Source organism: Bubalus bubalis, chromosome 6, assembly GCF_019923935.1.
Source record: "Bubalus bubalis isolate 160015118507 breed Murrah chromosome 6, NDDB_SH_1, whole genome shotgun sequence".
Classification (NCBI taxonomy): Eukaryota; Metazoa; Chordata; class Mammalia; order Artiodactyla; family Bovidae; genus Bubalus; species Bubalus bubalis.
In genome coordinates this window covers 10,022,252-10,040,725 of record NC_059162.1, presented here as the reverse complement: position 1 = coordinate 10,040,725, position 18,474 = coordinate 10,022,252, and the positions used below count along the sequence as shown (strand labels likewise).

The window sequence follows — 18,474 nt, the reverse complement described above, 5'->3', positions numbered from 1 at the left end:
CTAAGCATATTTTTCTTGGATAGCTCCCTAACCAGTGGAGAAAGCAATAGATTGTTCCAACCGGGGACACTAAGTGTTTGGAACTGACCTCAGGCATTTATCCAGGCCAGTTATGTCTCTTTGAGGCCTTTCTCCCTGTGCTAATTGTGGGCTCCTCTGCCCACTGCCCTGCTCATCCAAAGACACCTGGAGATGTCAGGAACCACCTCTTATGACCAGGCTGTTTTTGGCGCTACTGATAACTGTCCCACAGAAGGGAAGACAGAACTTCGGGATGAAAGGTCTCTCAACAGGGCTTCCTTCTCAGGCAGAGGTGTGCATATAAGCCACCTGGGATCCCACAGGTCTGGGAGGGGGCCTGAGATCCTGCATTTCTCACAAGCTCCCAGGCCATGTGATACTGCTCAGCTGTGCACAACACTTTGAGAAGCACTAGTCTACAAGTGGTCAGAGGATGAGCCAGGAAGGTGGGGAGGTGCCTAGTGGGAATGAGACAATGATAATTCCTATGCTCCACTGATTCATTGTATTCGTCACATCTGCCCTGGAAAATGGACCCACGTGATCTAGAGTTTTAAAGACTGGGAGACTTAAAGGGGAAAAGAGACAAGAAATAAGACCACACTTTAGAAATTTCAAAAGTCTAGTATTGCAACCAGCATATTAAAAATAAAACAATAAAACAAGTAAATAAGGCATCTGTATTAGTTTTCTATTACTGTATGATCAATTGCCGCAAGCTTAGTGGCTAAAAAAAAATACCCATTTGTTAACTCACAGTTCTGAGATCAGAAGTCCAACTACAGGTTAGCCGGATCCTCCGCTCAGGGTCTCATCGGGCTGAAATGAAGAAGACAGCCAGGCTGTACCTCACAATGGAGGCCCGGGTCCTCTAAGCTCATCCGTTTGGCAGAATTCACTTCCTTGAAGTTGTAGGATGGAAGCCTCTGCTTTCTTAGTAGCTGTCAACCGGGAATCAGCTCCCAGAGCCACCTTGCTGAGTGGCCCCCTTTTGCCATGTTTTGTGACATAATCATGGGAGTGATATCCCCTCATCAAAGTGTATAGGTCATTTGGGGCCATCTTAGAATTCCACTAACCACAGCATCCTATGACCACACTTCACATTAGAGACATTAGAGATACTCCCATCGGTCTCTAAATCATGTTATGATGATGGTAATGGCAGCAGCAACTTCCACTTCTGAACACCAATTGTGTGCCAGAATTTTGCCAGGTTTTAACATACTTCTTCCTTATTTGACCCTATCAATAATCTTTAATAATCTATATCATTATAGACATCTGAAATGGAGACTTAGAAATTTAAAGTAATTTGGGCCAGGTCACATAGTTTAATGACCCAGTGATGTTGGATAGTATGAGGATTTCATATATATTTATTTATATTCACCTGTGTGTGTGTGCATGTCAGTCTCTCAGTCATGTGACTCTTTGCAGCACCATGGGCTGTAGCTCACCAGGCTCCTCTGCCCATGGGATTTTCCAGGCAAGGATACTGGAACGGGTTGCCATTTCCTTCTCCAGGGGATCTTCCTGACCCAGAGAACAAACACGGGTTTCCCGCATTGCAGGCAGATTCTTTGCTGTCTGAGCCACCAGGGAAGCCCTTATATATATATATCTGAAAATATATATATGAAATATATATATATATCTGCACCATTTGCTGTATATCTGAAACATTGTAAATCAACTGTATTTCATTTTCTAAAAAGAAAAAAGATAATGATTCCATCACTGCTGAAAATTTTCTCATTCCCTTTCCAGCTTATTGTCCTTCCCACACAGAGGCAACCATTATTCTGATTTCTATCACCACAGATTTACTTTGCCAGGCCTTGAACTTCACACACAGAGGATCATACTTACGTTCTTGTTGTGTCTGACTCCTTTTGCTCAGCTTAATGCTTTTGAGATTCATCCAGTGTTACTTTTATCTTGTTACTTTTATCAGTAGTTATTTCCTTTTACTGCTAAATAATATTCTATTTTACGGATGTATATCACAGTTTGTTTATGGATGCTTTTCTGTTGGTGAATATTGGTTTTCCTGACATTTTTTGGTTATTATGAATAAAGCTTTTAAGAACATTCTTCTACAAGTGTTTTAGTAGACAAATGATTTTGTTCTCTTGAGTAATTCTTAGGAACAGAATTACTGGATCATAGGGAGGTGTATTTTAACTTTATAAGCAACTGTAGAAAAGTTTTCCAAAATAGTTGTACAATTTTACACTCCTACCACCAGTGTATGAGAGTTCCAACAGTCCCTTATCTTTGCCAATATTTGGCGTTATCAGTCATTTTAATTTAAGCCATGCTGAAACTCCAAAACTTTGGCCACCTGAAGCAAAGCACTGACTCATTGGAAAAGACCCTGCTGCTGGGAAAGATTGAGGGCAGGAGAAGAAGGGGATGACAGAGGATGAGAGACGGTTGGATGGCATCACCGACTCAATGGACATGGGTTTGGGTGGACTCCAGGAGTTGGTGATGGACAGGGAGACCTGGCGTGCTGCAGTTCATAGGGTCTCAAAGAGTTGGATACAACTGAGTGACTGAACTGAGTGGGTATATTACTGTAGTTATAATTTGCACTTCTCTGATGACTACTGATGTAGCGACCCTTTTCAGGTAAGTATTGGCCTTTCCTATATAGTCTTTTAAGAAGTGTCCAAGTCCCCTGCCCAGTTTTTATTGGGTTAGTTTCTACTTCTTAGTTATAGGGGATTGAGTCCTAGTCCGGACCAACTAAGTGACTCAGTGAGCTGAGTTTCCTCACCTAGAAACAGTGAGGTTAAACCAGAAGATCCCTGAGGTTCTTTCTGATTTTTACACTTATGCTGTGAAAAGTGCAATGCCAAGATTTTCAATGATTTCTTCCCTCTGGATCCAAGGGAAAGCAGTTTATAGAGCATGAATCCTAGAAGTAAGATAGTTTACCAAAACTATTCTCATCTCAAAGTGTCTCTTACTGAGCGCTCCCTCTTCTCGATTCTGCTCTCACTTGACTGTACTGAACAGCTTTGCAAAAACTAAAGCCCGGTCCCCAATTCCCTCTCTATCTCTAACCCTGCCTAATCATAGCTTCCGGTATAAGACCTCCCCCTAATATCCCAACATGGTCTCAAGTGTGCTCCTGGAATGGTCTAAAGGAAAAACAGAATTTTAAGTGCCATGAAGGTGATAGAATTGTCAGGAAGTATATGCAATCAACTAGTAAGTTGGGAGCTATCTGTCATGGTATGTTCTGTAACAGTATACAAATCAAAATACAAAAAAGACAGAGGGAGAAGGAGTAGGAGAGAGAGAGAGAAACAGGGAAAAGCTATCAGTGCCATCTTGTGGAAAGACCTATATTAAAATGTCCAAGGTAATCTGGCCACACCCCAGATCATGTCAGAGCCTGTACACTCAATACCAATGTGTACCCAATAGACGGCAGGATAGCATCACCATTCATTTATAGGCAACGGTGATGGTTGATAGGGAGTCCATTCCAATTGCTTGCTTCCTGTGCCAGGGCCAGTTTTCAAATAATTTGTATATCATCCATAACTATATGAACACCACATAAAACCCACATACCTCCAATACCATATTTACAAAACTCATGCCCAAACTATTCTATTTGGTTCCTGCATACAATACAGTTCTCCAAATGTAGAAAATTTGCATGGACCTATCTCAACAATCCATCCCCCAAACACACACACACACACACACTTAGATCGCAGTTGCTTAGAGTATAATTTTTCTTTGAAAAATAAACTTGATTTTATTTCAGTTCTTAAGTTTATTAGCATTATTTCTCAGGACTTCCTTGATGATCCAGTGGTTAAAATTCTGTGCTTCTACTGCTGGGGGAAGGGGTGGTGGAGAGGGCATGGGTTAGATCCCTGGTCTGGGAACTAAGATTCCACATGCTATTATGCATGGTAGGAAAGAAAAATTATTTCTCTTCTTTCCTTTTATTTGAATATTCCCATCTGTACTGGTTTCCTATTGCCACATAAGAAATTATCCCAAAATTTGATGGCTTAAAATATTAAGTATTTATTATCTCAGAGTTTCTATGCATGAGAAATTCAAGGGAGGCTTAACTGGGTGATTCTGGCTCAGGGATCCGTGAGGCTATTGTCAAGATGTTGGGCAGGTAGTCTAAGGTCTTGATGGAGCCAGAAGATCCACTTCCAAAATAGCCAGTCCCCTTCCACTTTGATACAAAACCTCCCGCATGGATCTCTCATGAGACTCCTCACAACACAGCAGCTGGCTTCTCCCACAAAAGAGCAAGTCAAACACCATAATGTCCTTTATGACTTTACCTAAGAAGTCACATAGATAGGTAAAGTCATAAAGGGCTTCCCTGGTGACTCTGACAGTAAAGATCTGCCTGCAGTGCAGGAGGCATGGGTTCCATCCCTGGGTGGGGAAGATACCCTCAAGAAAGGAATGGCTACCCACTGTAGTATTCTTGCCTGGAGAATTCCACGGACAGAAGAGACTGGTGGGCTACAGTCCATAGGGTCGCAAAGAGTCAGTCACGACTGAGCGATTTGCAGTCTCTGCAAACATCCACTTAAGTTTGCCTTCTCTCTTCCATTCAGGAAGTCACATACCATCATTTCCACAAAATCCTGTTGATGACACAAACCAGCCGTAACAATGTGGGAAAGGATTACACAAGACAGGAGATGGTTCCCTACGGGGGTAGTATCTTTAAGGCTGGCTACCACACCATCCCTTCTTAAACTCCGTTTCCACATCATAGGGTCCCCCGTCTGAACTGTGTTAAGACAAAAGGAGATCAGAACATTTAAGACACTGGGAGCTCTGGCTGCAGTCTAAGGGCCACAGGAACACAAATCCAAGCAACCCTCTGCCTTGGTAAGACACAGGGACTCACTTGGAGGAAGGAATTCTCTGACTCTGGCTTCAGCTCCAATTGCCACTGGAATCAAGCCATCAGGGAACTGAGGCTTCGCCATCAAAGAGGACAAGGTCAAAACATTCTTATCAGCTGGGGAAGTGGGAGGCAGAGAGCCCTAAAACCATTATATCGGACTTGCAAAGAATGCTATTTCCAGCTTTTCACAACAGACAGTGAACAAAACGGAAGGAAGACCCTGTTCTCCTAAGACTGTGCTGATACTTCCAATCCAAGCTTACCTTTCCCCTACTGCCTTCTTTTGTACTTGTTGTTGCGACCCCATGGGCTACAGTCCACCAGGCTCCTCTGTCCATGGAATTTCCCAGGCAAAAATACAGGAGTAGGTTGCCATTTCCTTCTCCAGGGGATCATCCCAACCCAGGGACTGAACTCACGTCTCCTGCGCTGAAGATTCTTTAATGCTGAGCCACTGGGAAGCCCTTGTCATAGTCTGCTTGTCTCAAATTGCAACTCTTTACTATTCCTGAATAAACTCATTTTGCTGGTGAAAAAAAAAAAGACACAAACATCCATTGTCACATAGCCCTGGAGACTTGCCTACACTCCCAGAAATGTACTTTCACAGTCTTGCATATACATATTTTTTCATTCATTTAACATTTTTGAGCACCGTGTATGAGGCTCTATATTAGATGTATGAAATTCAAAGATGGAATGACACAAACAGATAACCCCAATTCAATAAACTAACTGCTCTACCAGGAGTACATATTTATATAAAATGAGATGGGGATAGAGATTAAATTTTCCTGAAGGTCAGGTAACACTTTACAGAAGAGTAAAGAAAAGAAGCTCAGTATTGCCTGGGGCTGGGGCCTACGTGTGGGAAGCGGACATTGTTTTAGTTGCAAGAATCCAAGCCAAGAAACCACCATAAAGGAGTTTTTCTTTCAGTGTGAGGCCCCAGGCCCAAGACAGAAAATTAAATAGTATTCTTGACAAGGGGACACAGACCAAGGCAGAGACTCATGCAGGGTCTGTTAAAAGCCAGAGGTAGAGCAATAGAGACGGAGGAGGAATTCCTACAAAGGAAGCCCAAAATGGGTTAATGGATGCACTTGACCGCTGCAGAGACCCCATAGGAATCTCTGTCTCCCCTAGAAATGTCTTCTTTCTGGAAAAGATGGGCTTTGCCCTAGATCTCAAGGAGGCAAGGAATGGGCATAAGGAGGTGGGGAGACATGTGGAAATTTTTTCCCTAATGAGTGAGGGAGCGAAGAAACGACAGCAAGGAAAAGGAACTAAGAGAAGTTCAATCTGAAAGGAGCAAGTGCCTCTTGTCACTGAGGGAGTGCAATCAGAAATGCTGAGCTAGGGGTTGACGGAAATTGCTTGGAGGGGAGAAGGGGTAACTGGTGGCCGAGAGGCATAGTAGGAACACACTGGGATGGGCTAGAAAAAGCCGAGGCGAGTTGTGCAGGAAATGGGAGTGCAGACAGGAAGGACTTAATCAGGGCTGTGATTGTTCAGAAGAAAGGGAAAGGGTAGATCTGGAAGCTCCTGGAACCTGAGGAGAGTAGGTGGAGGCAATGCTTCAGTTGCCAGGATAAATGGTTAAGTGCGCTTTCCACAGGGTCAGAGCAGGCTTTGATCTTTGGAGGAAGAAAATTTCCTTTTCATTTTGCTGGAACCAAGTGTGTGGGTGAGGGGTAGATAGGGACAGGGAGGGGCGTATGTCTTCATGGTTTCCTGGGCTTGGAATGAGACAGACCTTGGCTCAACCAGCCCAGCTACTTACAAGCTCTGTGTGCTTAGGTAAGTTAACCAACTTCTTTAAGCCTCATGTGCAGAAGAGATATAAAAATACATTCCCCGTGCGGCTCTTCCAGAAAGCACCTGGCCCGGGGCCTGGTACGTAGGCAAATTCAATAACGGTTAACTATTTTCATAATTACAATTAGTCTGATTACTAGAAGCTCATTGTTCAAATCAGGATATGAAACATTCAGATCACAGTTAAGACACTGTGTTCAAATCTACTTCCCCGCCTTCTATGAATGACACATATAAACTCTAGCCTCTCCAGGGAAGGGTGACTCACAGAACCTGGGACTTAGGAAACATGAAGAGAAAATAAGAAATCCTGCAACTGTTTAAAATAAATAAATTAATTAAATAAAATAAAGAAATCCTGCAACTATTTAACCCAGCTGAGGGGCATGAGGATGGTTATGTAAAGAAGCAGTAACCTTCTGTTTAACTTTAGAATACAATACTGTTTTGTTAAAGATCCCGGAGCTAGAGTGCTAGACTTCAAATCCCCTGCCATCAATTATCTCTTGGTCAAGTTCCTGAACCTCTCCAGAGCTTTAGTGTTCTCATCTGTAAAACAGAGTTAATTAGATTACCTACCACATAAGATTATCGTGGCAATTATATCAGTTAACACATGTAAAGTACTTAGGATAATACCTGACACATAGTAAATGTTCAATTTGTTAATCCTTTTAGGTTGTTGTCTTTGTTGTTGTTGTTGTTGTTGTTATATAATTACTACCCCGGGTAAGATTTCAGGGCACCAGATGGCGGCAACACGGTTGTGTGTTTGTTTTTAATAATTCCAGCAGCGGAAAAATGAGAAGAGTCCCCTGTACAACAGTGATTCTCCCTTACTGGACAAGTTCTAAAAGTCACTGATAATGACTTGTCAGAGTCACTGTAGAGGGAATTCCTTCCTTAAGGATGATGTAGATTTACCGTCTCTTAAACTCTTGGGCATCCACTGTGACGAAAGTTTTGACAGGGCCAGGCTCTTGGGCTGCAGGGGCAGATGGCGAGTGGTGCAATAACTCCCACCGACCGCCAGGGAGCAGCAGAGCTCGACCCGGGGTTGCTTCACCACAGAAAACAATTACTGAATTCCTTCTAGGTTTTCCTTCTTAGCTGTTTCTGCGGCCCACCAATCTCCGTGCGCACCGCTGCAGTAATCCCGCCCATTACTGACAATCCAACCAATCAACGAGTGTCCTGCTTGGGGCCGGATAGCTCCTCGCGGTCACTCAGAGCCAGGAGTTCGGCATTCTAGCCCCGCCCCCCAGGCGGCTTGGCCAATCCCCCGCGGCGGCGCAGGACGTCGCCCAGGATCTGTCCCAGAGACGACGTGGTCCCAGGAGGCGCCACTGCCTGGTAGGTGGAGGGTTACCCGGCCTGAAGGCGGGTGGGCGGGGCGGGACCGACCTGCTTCACCGCCGGTGACTTGCTGTCCTGTGCCCTCTTTCAGCCATGGGCGTGCAGCCCCCCAACTTCTCGTGGGTGCTGCCCAGCCGGCTGGCGGGGCTGGCGCTGCCCCGGCTCCCCGCCCACTACCAGTTCCTGCTGGACCAAGGTGTACGGCATCTGGTGTCACTGACGGAGCGCGGGCCCCCGCACAGCGACAGCTGCCCCGGCCTCACCCTGCACCGACTGCGCATCCCAGACTTCTGCCCGCCGGGCCCAGAGCAGATCGACCGCTTCGTGAAGATCGTCGACGAGGCCAACGCCAGTGGTGAGGTCAGCGGGCGGGGTCAGCGCGGGGAGGGAGGGGCTTGGGAGGAGTCAGCGGGGACACTCGGAGCTGCGGACGTCAGGGCCAGGATTAATTTAACTGGGTTCCAGGAGAAAGACTGGAGGAAGATGGTGAGGCCAGAAGACCATTGTAACCATTACACCAGTTCAGAAAGCCAAAGCTGTAAGAGGGAGGAGTAAAAAGAGGGCCCAGCGGGAGAATTGGGTTTGAGGAGAGGCAACAAAGAACCAGCTAAGTTCTTCTGAGTTGAGAAGGAGAAAGGGTGGACAGACTTTCTATGGAAAGAAAGGGAGAGATGGGGGTTGAAGTCAAGGGCTATTGAGCAGACTCCAGAACAAGGTTCTGTCCAAATGTGATGGAGCCTCTTTTAAAAAGGTAAACAGCAGCAGGAGAAATTCGTCTTGATAGTATAATTTAACCCAGTAAGTCCAAAATATTCTTTCAATATATAAGCAATATAAAATAAATTCTTAACCAGATATTTTCACTCTTCAATGCCCTACATCTTTAAAACTTGGTTGTATTTCACAAATGAGGGGCGGGAGAGTGTTGGGAGGGTGTCGAGCTCCACCCCACCCAGCTGCCCCTTCGCAGGCGGTGGCAGTGCACTGTGCCCTGGGCTTTGGCCGCACTGGCACCATGCTGGCCTGTTACCTGGTGAAGGAGCGGGGCCTGGCTGCCGGAGACGCCATCGCTGAGATCCGGCGCCTTCGACCCGGCTCCATCGAGACCTATGAGCAAGAGAAGGCGGTCTTCCAGTTCTACCAGCGAACGAAATAAGGGGCCTCCGTACCCTTCTACCAGGCCCCCGCGGCCCTGATCTGTGCGTTAGATGGGGCCAGAGACGCAGAAGTGGACTAAGAGTGCTAAGCTCTCCAGTACCTAGCTGGCTCAAGAGACTGAAGGAGCCCTTCCCTGCAGGCAGGACCTGGTAGGAGGAATGGCTGGAGCTGCACTGATGTTGGGGGTCCCTCTGCTGCTGCTTTGAATAAATAACTTAAAGAACAGCTCGCATTGTTGAGCTTCTCAATTGCTGCTGCTGCTGCTAAGTCTCTTCAGTTGTGTCCGACTCTGTGCGACCCCATAGACGGAAGCCCACCAGGCTCCCCCGTCCCTGGTATTCTCCAGGCAAGAACACTGGAGTGGGTTGAGCTTCTCAGTAGCCCTGTAATAAACAAACAGCTGGCTTCCCCGGTAGCTCAGCTGGTAAAGAATCTGCCTGCAATGTGGGAGACCTGGGTTCAGTACCTGGTTTGGGAAGATCCCCTCCGGAGGGCATGGCAACCTACTCCAGTATTCTTGCCTGGAGAATCCCCATGGACAGAAGAGCCTGGGGGGCTACAGTCCACGGGGTCGCAAAGAGTCGGATACAACTGAGCGAGTAAGCACAGCACAGCACAAAGGAAAAGCAGAAACCATCCCTGTTCTTTGGATGAGGTGGCCAAAGCTCAGAAAGCTCCAAGGTCACACTCTGAGAAGTAGAAGTGTGGGCCAGGACTATAGCAGGCATTTTCAGCCTTTTAAAGATGCTGAAACTCTTATATATCTGCCCTCTGAAAATATTTGATGTGTCTTCTGGGGAACTGGTCAGTGAAAAGGAAACCAGTCCCTGGCAAGCCAGGGTCTCTGATGCTGGCAGGCCAGGAGGGCACCTGTGGACACAGCCCTTCAGTCCTGCCCGCATGCCCCATGTGTGTCACCCCTTGAGCCCTGTTGGGACAGAGAAGGCCTGGATGCTGTGTTCACAGAGAATCACCATCTCCGTCTCCCTGGGTCTGAGCGCCTCTCCCCAGCCTTAGGCTGCTCGGCTCACCTGTGACCTCCAATCCATTATGCTGCCCCACAGTCTGAGGCTGAGGAGTGCCGGAACCCAGCCTCTCTGGACAGAGGACATTAGATGGTTAAATGAAGACATTCAGGGCTATGAACCTTGGCCATGTTTCTGAGATGTTACCTTCACTTCCCGCATTGAATCCCACCCTGCCAGCACCACCACCAACAACCTGCAGCTTCAAGAGACAGGATGAGTGGGATGGACTAGGCAGGTGAACACTTTTTGCTTAAACCTGGCCTGAGTTCCTGTCTTCTCTTCTGGGATGTGCAGACCAGGCTGACCAGGCTAGATCAGGTAGGGATTCATCATGAAATGTGTACTCTGTGCCTGTGGGCCAGGCTTTGTTAGAAGCTGGGACTCTCCAGCTGTAGAACATGTAATTCACAGCCTCCTAGAGGAGGTGGGTTCAACAGAGTCCAACCACAGAGAACAGGTATTATGACAGACACACATTCCATCCAGTGGGACATAGAAGAGGAGAGGGTTCCTCCATAGAGCCCATTCTTTGTAGCCTAGCCACCACTAGCCCCAGGCCACCCACTCCTCACTGCATCTTCCTTCCACTGCTGCCCACTCAACTCTGCCCTCCTCCAACTCTTAGACAAAAGGCATTCACCAGTTCAGTTCAGTTGCTCAGTCATGTCTAACTCTTTGTGACCCCATGGACTGCAGCATGCCAGGCCTCCCTGTCCATCACCAACTCCCGGAGCTTACTCAAATTCATGTCCATCGAACTGGTGATCCCATCCAACCATCTCATCCTCTGTCCCCTTCTCCTCCTGCCTTCAATCTTTCCCAGCATCAGGGTCTTTTCTAATGAGTCAGTTGTTCACATCAGGTGGCCAAAAATTGGAGTTTCAACTTCAGCATCAGTCCTTCCAATGAATATTCAGGACTGATTTCCTTTAGGATTGACTGGTTTGATCTCCTTGCTGTCCAAGGGACTCTCAAGAGTCTTCTCCAACCCACAGTTCAAAAACATCAATCCAACTCTTAGACAAAAGGAATATTTGCCAGAGTCTTGCCAATCTCACTCCTAAGTGAGAGAAAAGCTGTAAAGAGCCCTAGCCATCCCCCTCACCCCCCGCTTTTTCCTCTGTGTGTCAAATCTAGGTAATCAGTTTCTTCATTCTGTTCCCTTGGCCCCCACCCAGCTTACTCAGGTGAGGGCATCTCCCAAAGAGAAGAAACCACAATTCCAAGCGTTCAGGCCAAAACAGAGGAGTGAAAAATAGATGACAAGAAGCACTGAAGCCCTTACCCTCCTCCCATCAAAGTCTCCTCTTCCCTGCCCTCCCCCAACAGCATGGCCCATTCTATTTCCTGATGCAAACCAGGGCCTCCTTCCAAAGGGGTGTATTGAGTGTGTGCATGAAGGCAGTGGGGAAGGAATGGTGTGAACAGCCCACTTCCTGGATCTGTTCCCTCCGATTACTGGGATTGGAGGAAAGCAGGGAGGCTTGAAGCTGCACTCCGGAGTTCCAACCTATGGAGGTCACACAACCACCGTTCATTCTTTCTGCCCCTCCATTCCTATCTTACCCCATCCCCCCAGATCCTCTGCACTGCAAGCAAAGAACCTGCCCTTCCCTTCCTCCCAAGCCTCCTTCAAAGGAGAGAAAATTTTTCTAACGCCATTAAAGCCCTGTGTGCAGCCTCCATCCCCATAATTTAAGCAGGTCTCCTCTGCCTCAAGAGTTCCACAGGGAAATAAACATATAATTATGTGCTTAAGGAAATCAGTTTTTAAATAACTAAGGGTTGACTTGAGATGAAAAACTCTGCCCTTCTTCTGTCTACCTTGGGAGGTGAGCCTGAGTCTCCCTTTGGGCTCATTCCCACCCCCCAGTTTTTTGCCTTCCCACCACCCCCTCTTCTGTGTATGGCCACCAGTGAGGGATCGCAGGCTAGCTGTGACCCTTCCCCATCCCCCCCACAGTGTAATAACAGGAGAGAGGAACAAGCAACCTCCTTCGACAGAATCTCCATGTCGATCGGACCATGCTTGCTCAACTCCAGCACTGCTGACACTCAGGGCTGCGCAGCTCTTCGCTGTGCTCTGTGAGAAAATGAGCAAGACCCCTGACATTTACCCGGGCTTCCCTGGTGGCTCAGACGGCAAAGCGTCTGCCTGCAATATGGGAGACCCAGGTTCAATCCCTGGGTCGGGAAGATCCTCTGAAGATGGAAATGGCAACCCACTCCAGTACCCTTGCCTGGAAGATCCCATGGATGAAGGAGCCTCATATGCTACAGCCCATGGGGTCGCAAAGAGTTGGACACGACTGAGCGACTTCACTTTCCTTTCCTGACATTTACCTATTAGATGCCGGAAGCATCCCCACCCAACCCCCTCCACAAAAAATGTGACAACAGAAAATGTCCTCAGACATTATCAAATGCCCCCTGGGAGGACAGAGTTGGCACAGTTGAGAACCACTGCATCAGACTGGCAAGCAGCAGGCACAGGCTTTCACTTCCTATGGGAGCAGAGGTCGGAACATGCATGGGGGTTTCTCCTGTAGATTCACACATCTTGATAGGGGAGAGAGGGCCAATCAGATGCCACTACACACCATTACTTCTTCAAGCAATGTTTGGTACCCAGCCCCAGTCCCTCTCGTCTTCCCAGGCTAGGTTTCCAAGAGGGTAATAGACACTATTAACTTGCTACACTCAGGAGGGCTTTATTCTCAATGAGTTACTGGTGGGCGTCGCTTTAATGTCGGCTTCCACCCTCATGTTTTTAAAGTTTCACTCGTATTTATTCTCTGGCAGATGATCTGAGTTCCCTGCTGAATGGAGGCTTTTCCATGTGGAGAACTTGCCCCCATATCACTTGGGTACCTCTTCACCTCTTGGGTTCCTCTCCCAGGAAATTGTTCTGATGCAGAAGCAGCTGGAATCAGGACAGGAGGAGCCCTTCTCTGAGACCTTTCCTCCCCAGCCTGGTTCTCCCACCTCTACTTCACCTGAGCACACCTGGACTGGGGTCTGCTTGCTCTCTGGGCTGCAACTTCCATGACCTCCCACTGCAGAGACAGGCTTACATCCTGTGTACTCACTGCAGCTACCCTCGCTTCCCTTGGAGCTGTGCTTCGTCATCACCCTTACAGACATTCATAACATCCCATGGGACAGCTAAGAAATCTGGTCCTCATGCGCACCCTCTCCGCCTGCCCCTCATGATCCCCTAGATCAGGTTTTCCCAGGGCAGGGATTTGATCCAAACCATAAGCCATTTCCCAGAATGAACTGCCAATCTTCACATCAAACCTGCTGTCTGTATCTTGCCATTCTTTCTAAAAAAGAAAATAATCTGGTCTCACAGGATCGCTTTGTCACAAAACAGTATCAGTTACCACTAATGCATTTCACACTTTGCTGTGACTATGCTTGCTTGTATCATCATTTATGAACCCCTACCATATAGAAGGTATTTAACCCTCCACCGTTACCAGTTTATCCTTATAGTCGCTCTGCAAGCCAGGTATTTTCCCCTTTGAACAGATGTAGAAACTGAGATGTAGAGACCACTAACTTGCCCAACACATCATACTTGCATTAAAGAAGCTTCGCACACTTGTAGAAAAGGAGCTGGGATCAGACCCAAGTGGTAACTCCAGACTCACACTCCTTCCACCACACAGCATACCTGCCAAGATCTCCCCCTGGCTCCAGTCACACGGGTCTATCTCCATCATCAGAACTTGATCTTGGGGGCCATCTTAGCACAGCCTCTTCATCCTCTTAGGAAGCCAAAGAACAAGCTTGTATCTGACACTGAAGCCAATAGCACCCGAGTTACAGGCTGCTGTTTAAAATGCAGCCAAAGCATCAAAGGCCAAAATAGTAAAGCTGATTCCTTAGGGCTCTTCTGTTGCACCCACTGTTGTCTAACTCAGAGCATGGGGATGTCCTCACCCATCATGACAATCTTGAGGCATATGTGACTGGCATCGAGCCCTCAAAAATGTCTTCTTATGTCTGAGGATTTATTAAAAACCTTAACATCCTTTCTGGTTGTGTTGTTATTTGAGCCCTTGATGCATGCCAGGAGCTGTGAAAATTACTTTATAGGCTTTATCTCATCCAGTCTTCAAAACAACCCTATAAACAAGGTTTTCTTATAATGACCAGTGCACAGATGAGTAAATTGAGGCCCAGGAGTTTAAGTAACACACCCAAAGCCACATAGCCAGAACAAGACTCAAACTTGGGTTTGTCTAATATAAACCGCCTTCCCTGTCAGGAACAGAAAGAAGAGACTATGCTGTGATTACAAATTACATAACAGCATCCTGTGTTCCCCAGAACCGAGGCACTTGGCTCACGGGGCTGTCAGTGGGGCTCTGAGATCACATGGCGCCCCCAACCCAGTGCTGCCCCAGGCCTTGGCAGCATGGTTCTGACTTGGGAGTGTTAGGCCGCCAGCGCAGTCCTCACCTCTAACAGGCTTCTGCCTCAAGCCTCCTGCACCATCAAAAATATAGTCCCTCGTTGATTTAGAAATGCGTTACATAAGCACTTCATCCATTACTTTAACATTTTTCTCTGGCTATTATGGATTCCAGGCATACTCTTGAGAAGGCAGCATGCTTGTCCAAGCAAGCAGAAATTTAAGAAACACTTTGGTGCACGTCCACGCCTGAAGTTGATGACTTACTTGCAACCTTGATAACTGAGTCCTTTATGCCAACAAATTGCTTAAATCGCTTCAACCACTCCCTGACCCTATTTTTTTCCCTTTACTTATTCTGTCACCATGGATATGTGATCATGAAACAGATTGGTGATGTCACCTCTGAGTTTTCATTATGTGGGATTCAGTACAGAAAACAGTTCTGGGATTCCCCCCTGCCCCAAGCTTTTATAATAAACATACCACTGTTTCTTCTTTACCAATATATACTGAGCAGCGACTCTGCTTCAAACCCAGGGCGGGCCATATGAGAAATAGTGGGTGCAGCCATCCGGACAGGCGACACTGCTTGTCTCCAATAGGTTTTATGTGCCCCTGGGGCCCCCCAACCCCACGCCTTGCAAATTCACTGATTGACATGTTTTCTGTAGGTACATTTGGTGATATCTAGGGCTGGATGCAACCTAGGGCCATGGAACAGAAATAAAGTAACCACGCTGGAATCAATCCCACAGGCAGAACTATGTCATTCTTGACCTTAGGCTTGACCTAGAAGGCTCTGAAAAATCCAGTCCCTTTCTCCATCTCCTTCCTCACCTCTATCATTCCCCTCCCCTATAGCCCTTGTTCTCTCTGTTCTACCTGTATTGGGGGAGTGGGGGATGTCCTAAGACCACTCTTGGGCTTCCTTGGTGTGAAGAACCCACCTGCCAATGCAGGAGACATAAGAGACTCTGGTTTGGTCCCTGGGTGGGGAAGATCCCCTGCAGGAGGGCATGGTAATCCACTCCACTATTCTTGCCTGGAGAATCCCATCAACAGAGCAGCCTGGTGGGCTACAGTCCATGGGGTCACAAAGAGTCAGACATGACTGAAGCAACTTAGCGCGCACACAGGCAGGACCACTCTGATGATTTGCTAAAGGGACTCACAGAAAAGCTGTCATCCTCTCCACTGTGGTTTACTGCCGTGAAAGGACACACATCACAGCCTGCAAAGAATACAGGCACACAGGACAGAGTCCAGGAGGAGCCAGGCAGGGGCTCCAGTGATGCCCTCCGAGTGGAGTACTGCATTCTCCCAGCAGCAGTGTGCAGCAACACAGAAATACTGCCAACCAGGGTGGTTCACCCGGGCCATGGTATCCAGGGTGTTTGTTGGGGGTCATTTGAGTATCATATAGGCAGCATTTGCATAACTGACTTTAGCCGCTCAAATCCATATGGAAGGCCCCCAAAATCCTCAGGGTCTAAAAATAGGCACTCACCGTGTCACTTTGTTAGCATAGACTCTCTGGCCCGGCCCAAGGTCTCACGTGTACAGATGTACTCTTTTCAGGCAGGATATTCCAAGAGTTCAGAGGTCATTTTACAAGCACTGATCCAGAGGCAGTCCTGAAGACCTTTGGAATGTATAAGGTTGGGGCAACCCACGCCAGCTGAATTAACCTTTTTCTGCATGTTACCAGACGCTTTATGCTCTCTGCGTGACAGTCTGGGCACATGCTATTCCCTTTGCCTGAGATGATTCGTTCCCCAGCTCTGCCTAGCTCCCAACTTCTACCCCCACTGTGGGCCTCAGTTTAACACCATTTCCTGGGAAATGGCATCCAACCACCCCCACATATACTCACACGTATTCCCAGAGCATCTGTTCTACTTTGTGGCCCTTTACTTACCTATAATGATTCACTCGGTTGTTCGATTTCTCTCTTTCCTACAAGAGTCTCAGGACCATGCCCAAACCTCATACCACTCAGCATAATGCCTGGCACCTGGGTGCTCAGTAAGCATGTGGTGAGTGGTTAATTGGCATGCCCCCACCCGCCTGGGTATCTGCACACAGATGCAGGAATGGGAAGAATATAATAAATTTAGGGAAATGTATAATCTACTGGGGAAAAGGCAATGGCACCCTACTCCAGGACTCTTGCCTGGAAAATCCCACGGACTGAGGAGCCTGGTGGGCTGCAGTCCATGGGGTCACGAAGAGTTGAACATGACTGAGCGACTTCTCTTTCACTTTTCACTTTCATGAATTGGAGAAGGAAATGGCAACCCACTCCAGTGTTCTTGCCTGGAGAATCCCAGGGACGGGGGAGCCTGGTGGGCTGCCATCTATGGGGTCACACAGAGTCAGACACGACTGAAGCGACTTAGCAGCAGCAGCAGCAGCATAATCTACTGGGGGATACATGACGGGTACACCCCTAAGTGTGCCTGCAAAGATGATTACCTGTAATCAGAAAAGATGCAATGTATAAACACTTAGTGATTAAAGAGATAAGAGGAATGTGTTTGGCAAAATTCACGAAGTTGAACCTTCAGTGAGATGTGGAGGGTGTGGTCAGATAGCGTAGAGGGATATACAAATGTTGGATGTTATTAAAAATTCAAATGTTATGTATCAGGTAATGAGTCCACACATGGGGGCTTAGAGAGAGAGATGGTCAAGATGAATGGGTGACAGTGAGGGAGAGGGAAAGGTGTAGGGTCACTTGGCAGAGATGAGGCGAAACCTCCTCTGGTAGCAGGAAACATGTGATTAGACTCAGACAGTGAAAGTGAAAGGGCAGCAGAACCTCCCAGCAAAGGGGAAGGATCACACCTGGTCCACAGTGCGGAGTCACCACGGCTTCCGAGCAGAGGACACACCACTGGGTTCGATTCTTCTTAGGTTACACAGTGACAGAATGGCCCCACCACTTGGCAGCTGTACGGTGCTCTATGGTTTCACACCACCAATGACAGACAAGGTCTCACAGCAGCTGATTTTTAAGACTCTTCAGAAGAGAAGAGTTAAGTAAGAACCTTTCCCTGCCTGCTGGAAGTTAATGACTTTAATGCTTTGCAAAAGAAAGTAGAAGGGCTGTTAAGTCAGAGTGCTCACCCTCTGGGCTTGCAGGTTGTGCTTTTTTAGTGCTTTCCAAATGGGAAAGGATCTCAGGGAAGTGTCATCCTACATGCTAGAAAAGCGGGCCTTCCCGATGGCAGCGGGTACTGGCTCCTGCACACCCACTGCTCTGGCGGATCACTGGAGTCTCATTTCGTATCTTGAGCTGTTGACTCGATTCACAGGCCCACGGGGGAGGGGACCCCTGGGGCTGCATTCAGCCCAGCACCCAGCATTTCCCTCCCTGCCGTCCCAAAGCCAAGGGGTGCCCTGTAAGTTCATCCTTCCGCCTCAGTTGCACCCTGCTCCCCAGCCCTCTCTCCCATTACACCCATCAGCTTAACTTTGAACTTGTCTTCTCTTCTCCCAATAGAGGTCAATTTGTCAAATACAGAGGAGCCAAACAGACCAGATGCCACATTCTCCTGTAAGTAAAGGGCATGCTGTGTGCCAAGGAGTGGCAGTGCCAGGGACACCAAAGACAGCTCCCACCACAGGAACATACAGGATCCTCAGACGCATGGAGACGGCTACAAACACCAGACCACCCAGGGCTGTCCTGGCTGGCAGTCACCGGCTGGAAACCCAAAGAATAGTAAACCTTGGAGAGTGATAAGCCGAGT

The 18,474-nt window shown here is 47.6% G+C and overlaps 1 protein-coding gene and 1 long non-coding RNA gene across 2 annotated transcripts in view; one reads left to right on the top strand and one right to left on the bottom strand.

Moving 5' to 3' along the window:
• The window catches only part of LOC123333958, a 54,869-nt gene extending 40,775 nt beyond the window's left edge, over window positions 1-14,094 (bottom strand). Inside the window, exon 1 of the long non-coding RNA XR_006551570.1 lies at window positions 13,973-14,094. This is a non-coding gene — a long non-coding RNA (uncharacterized LOC123333958). The remainder of the gene's footprint in view (window positions 1-13,972) is intronic.
• On the top strand, window positions 7,968-9,490 carry DUSP23 (dual specificity phosphatase 23). Its single transcript, XM_006061017.4, has 3 exons — window positions 7,968-8,104; window positions 8,199-8,467; window positions 9,078-9,490. Exons 2-3 carry the CDS (start codon window positions 8,201-8,203, stop codon window positions 9,261-9,263), a joined length of 453 nt encoding a protein of 150 aa, XP_006061079.2. The 5' UTR covers window positions 7,968-8,104; window positions 8,199-8,200; the 3' UTR covers window positions 9,264-9,490.
• Window positions 14,095-18,474: the final 4,380 nt, after the last annotated feature.

Coding starts and splice junctions, on each gene's coding strand:
- DUSP23 (XM_006061017.4), top strand. CDS start 8,201: ATGGGCGTGCAGCCCCCCAACTTCTCGTGGGTGCTGCCCAGCCGGCTG. Junction 8,468..9,077: donor AGGCCAACGCCAGTGGTGAG/GTCAGCGGGCGG, acceptor GCCCCTTCGCAG/GCGGTGGCAGTGCACTGTGC.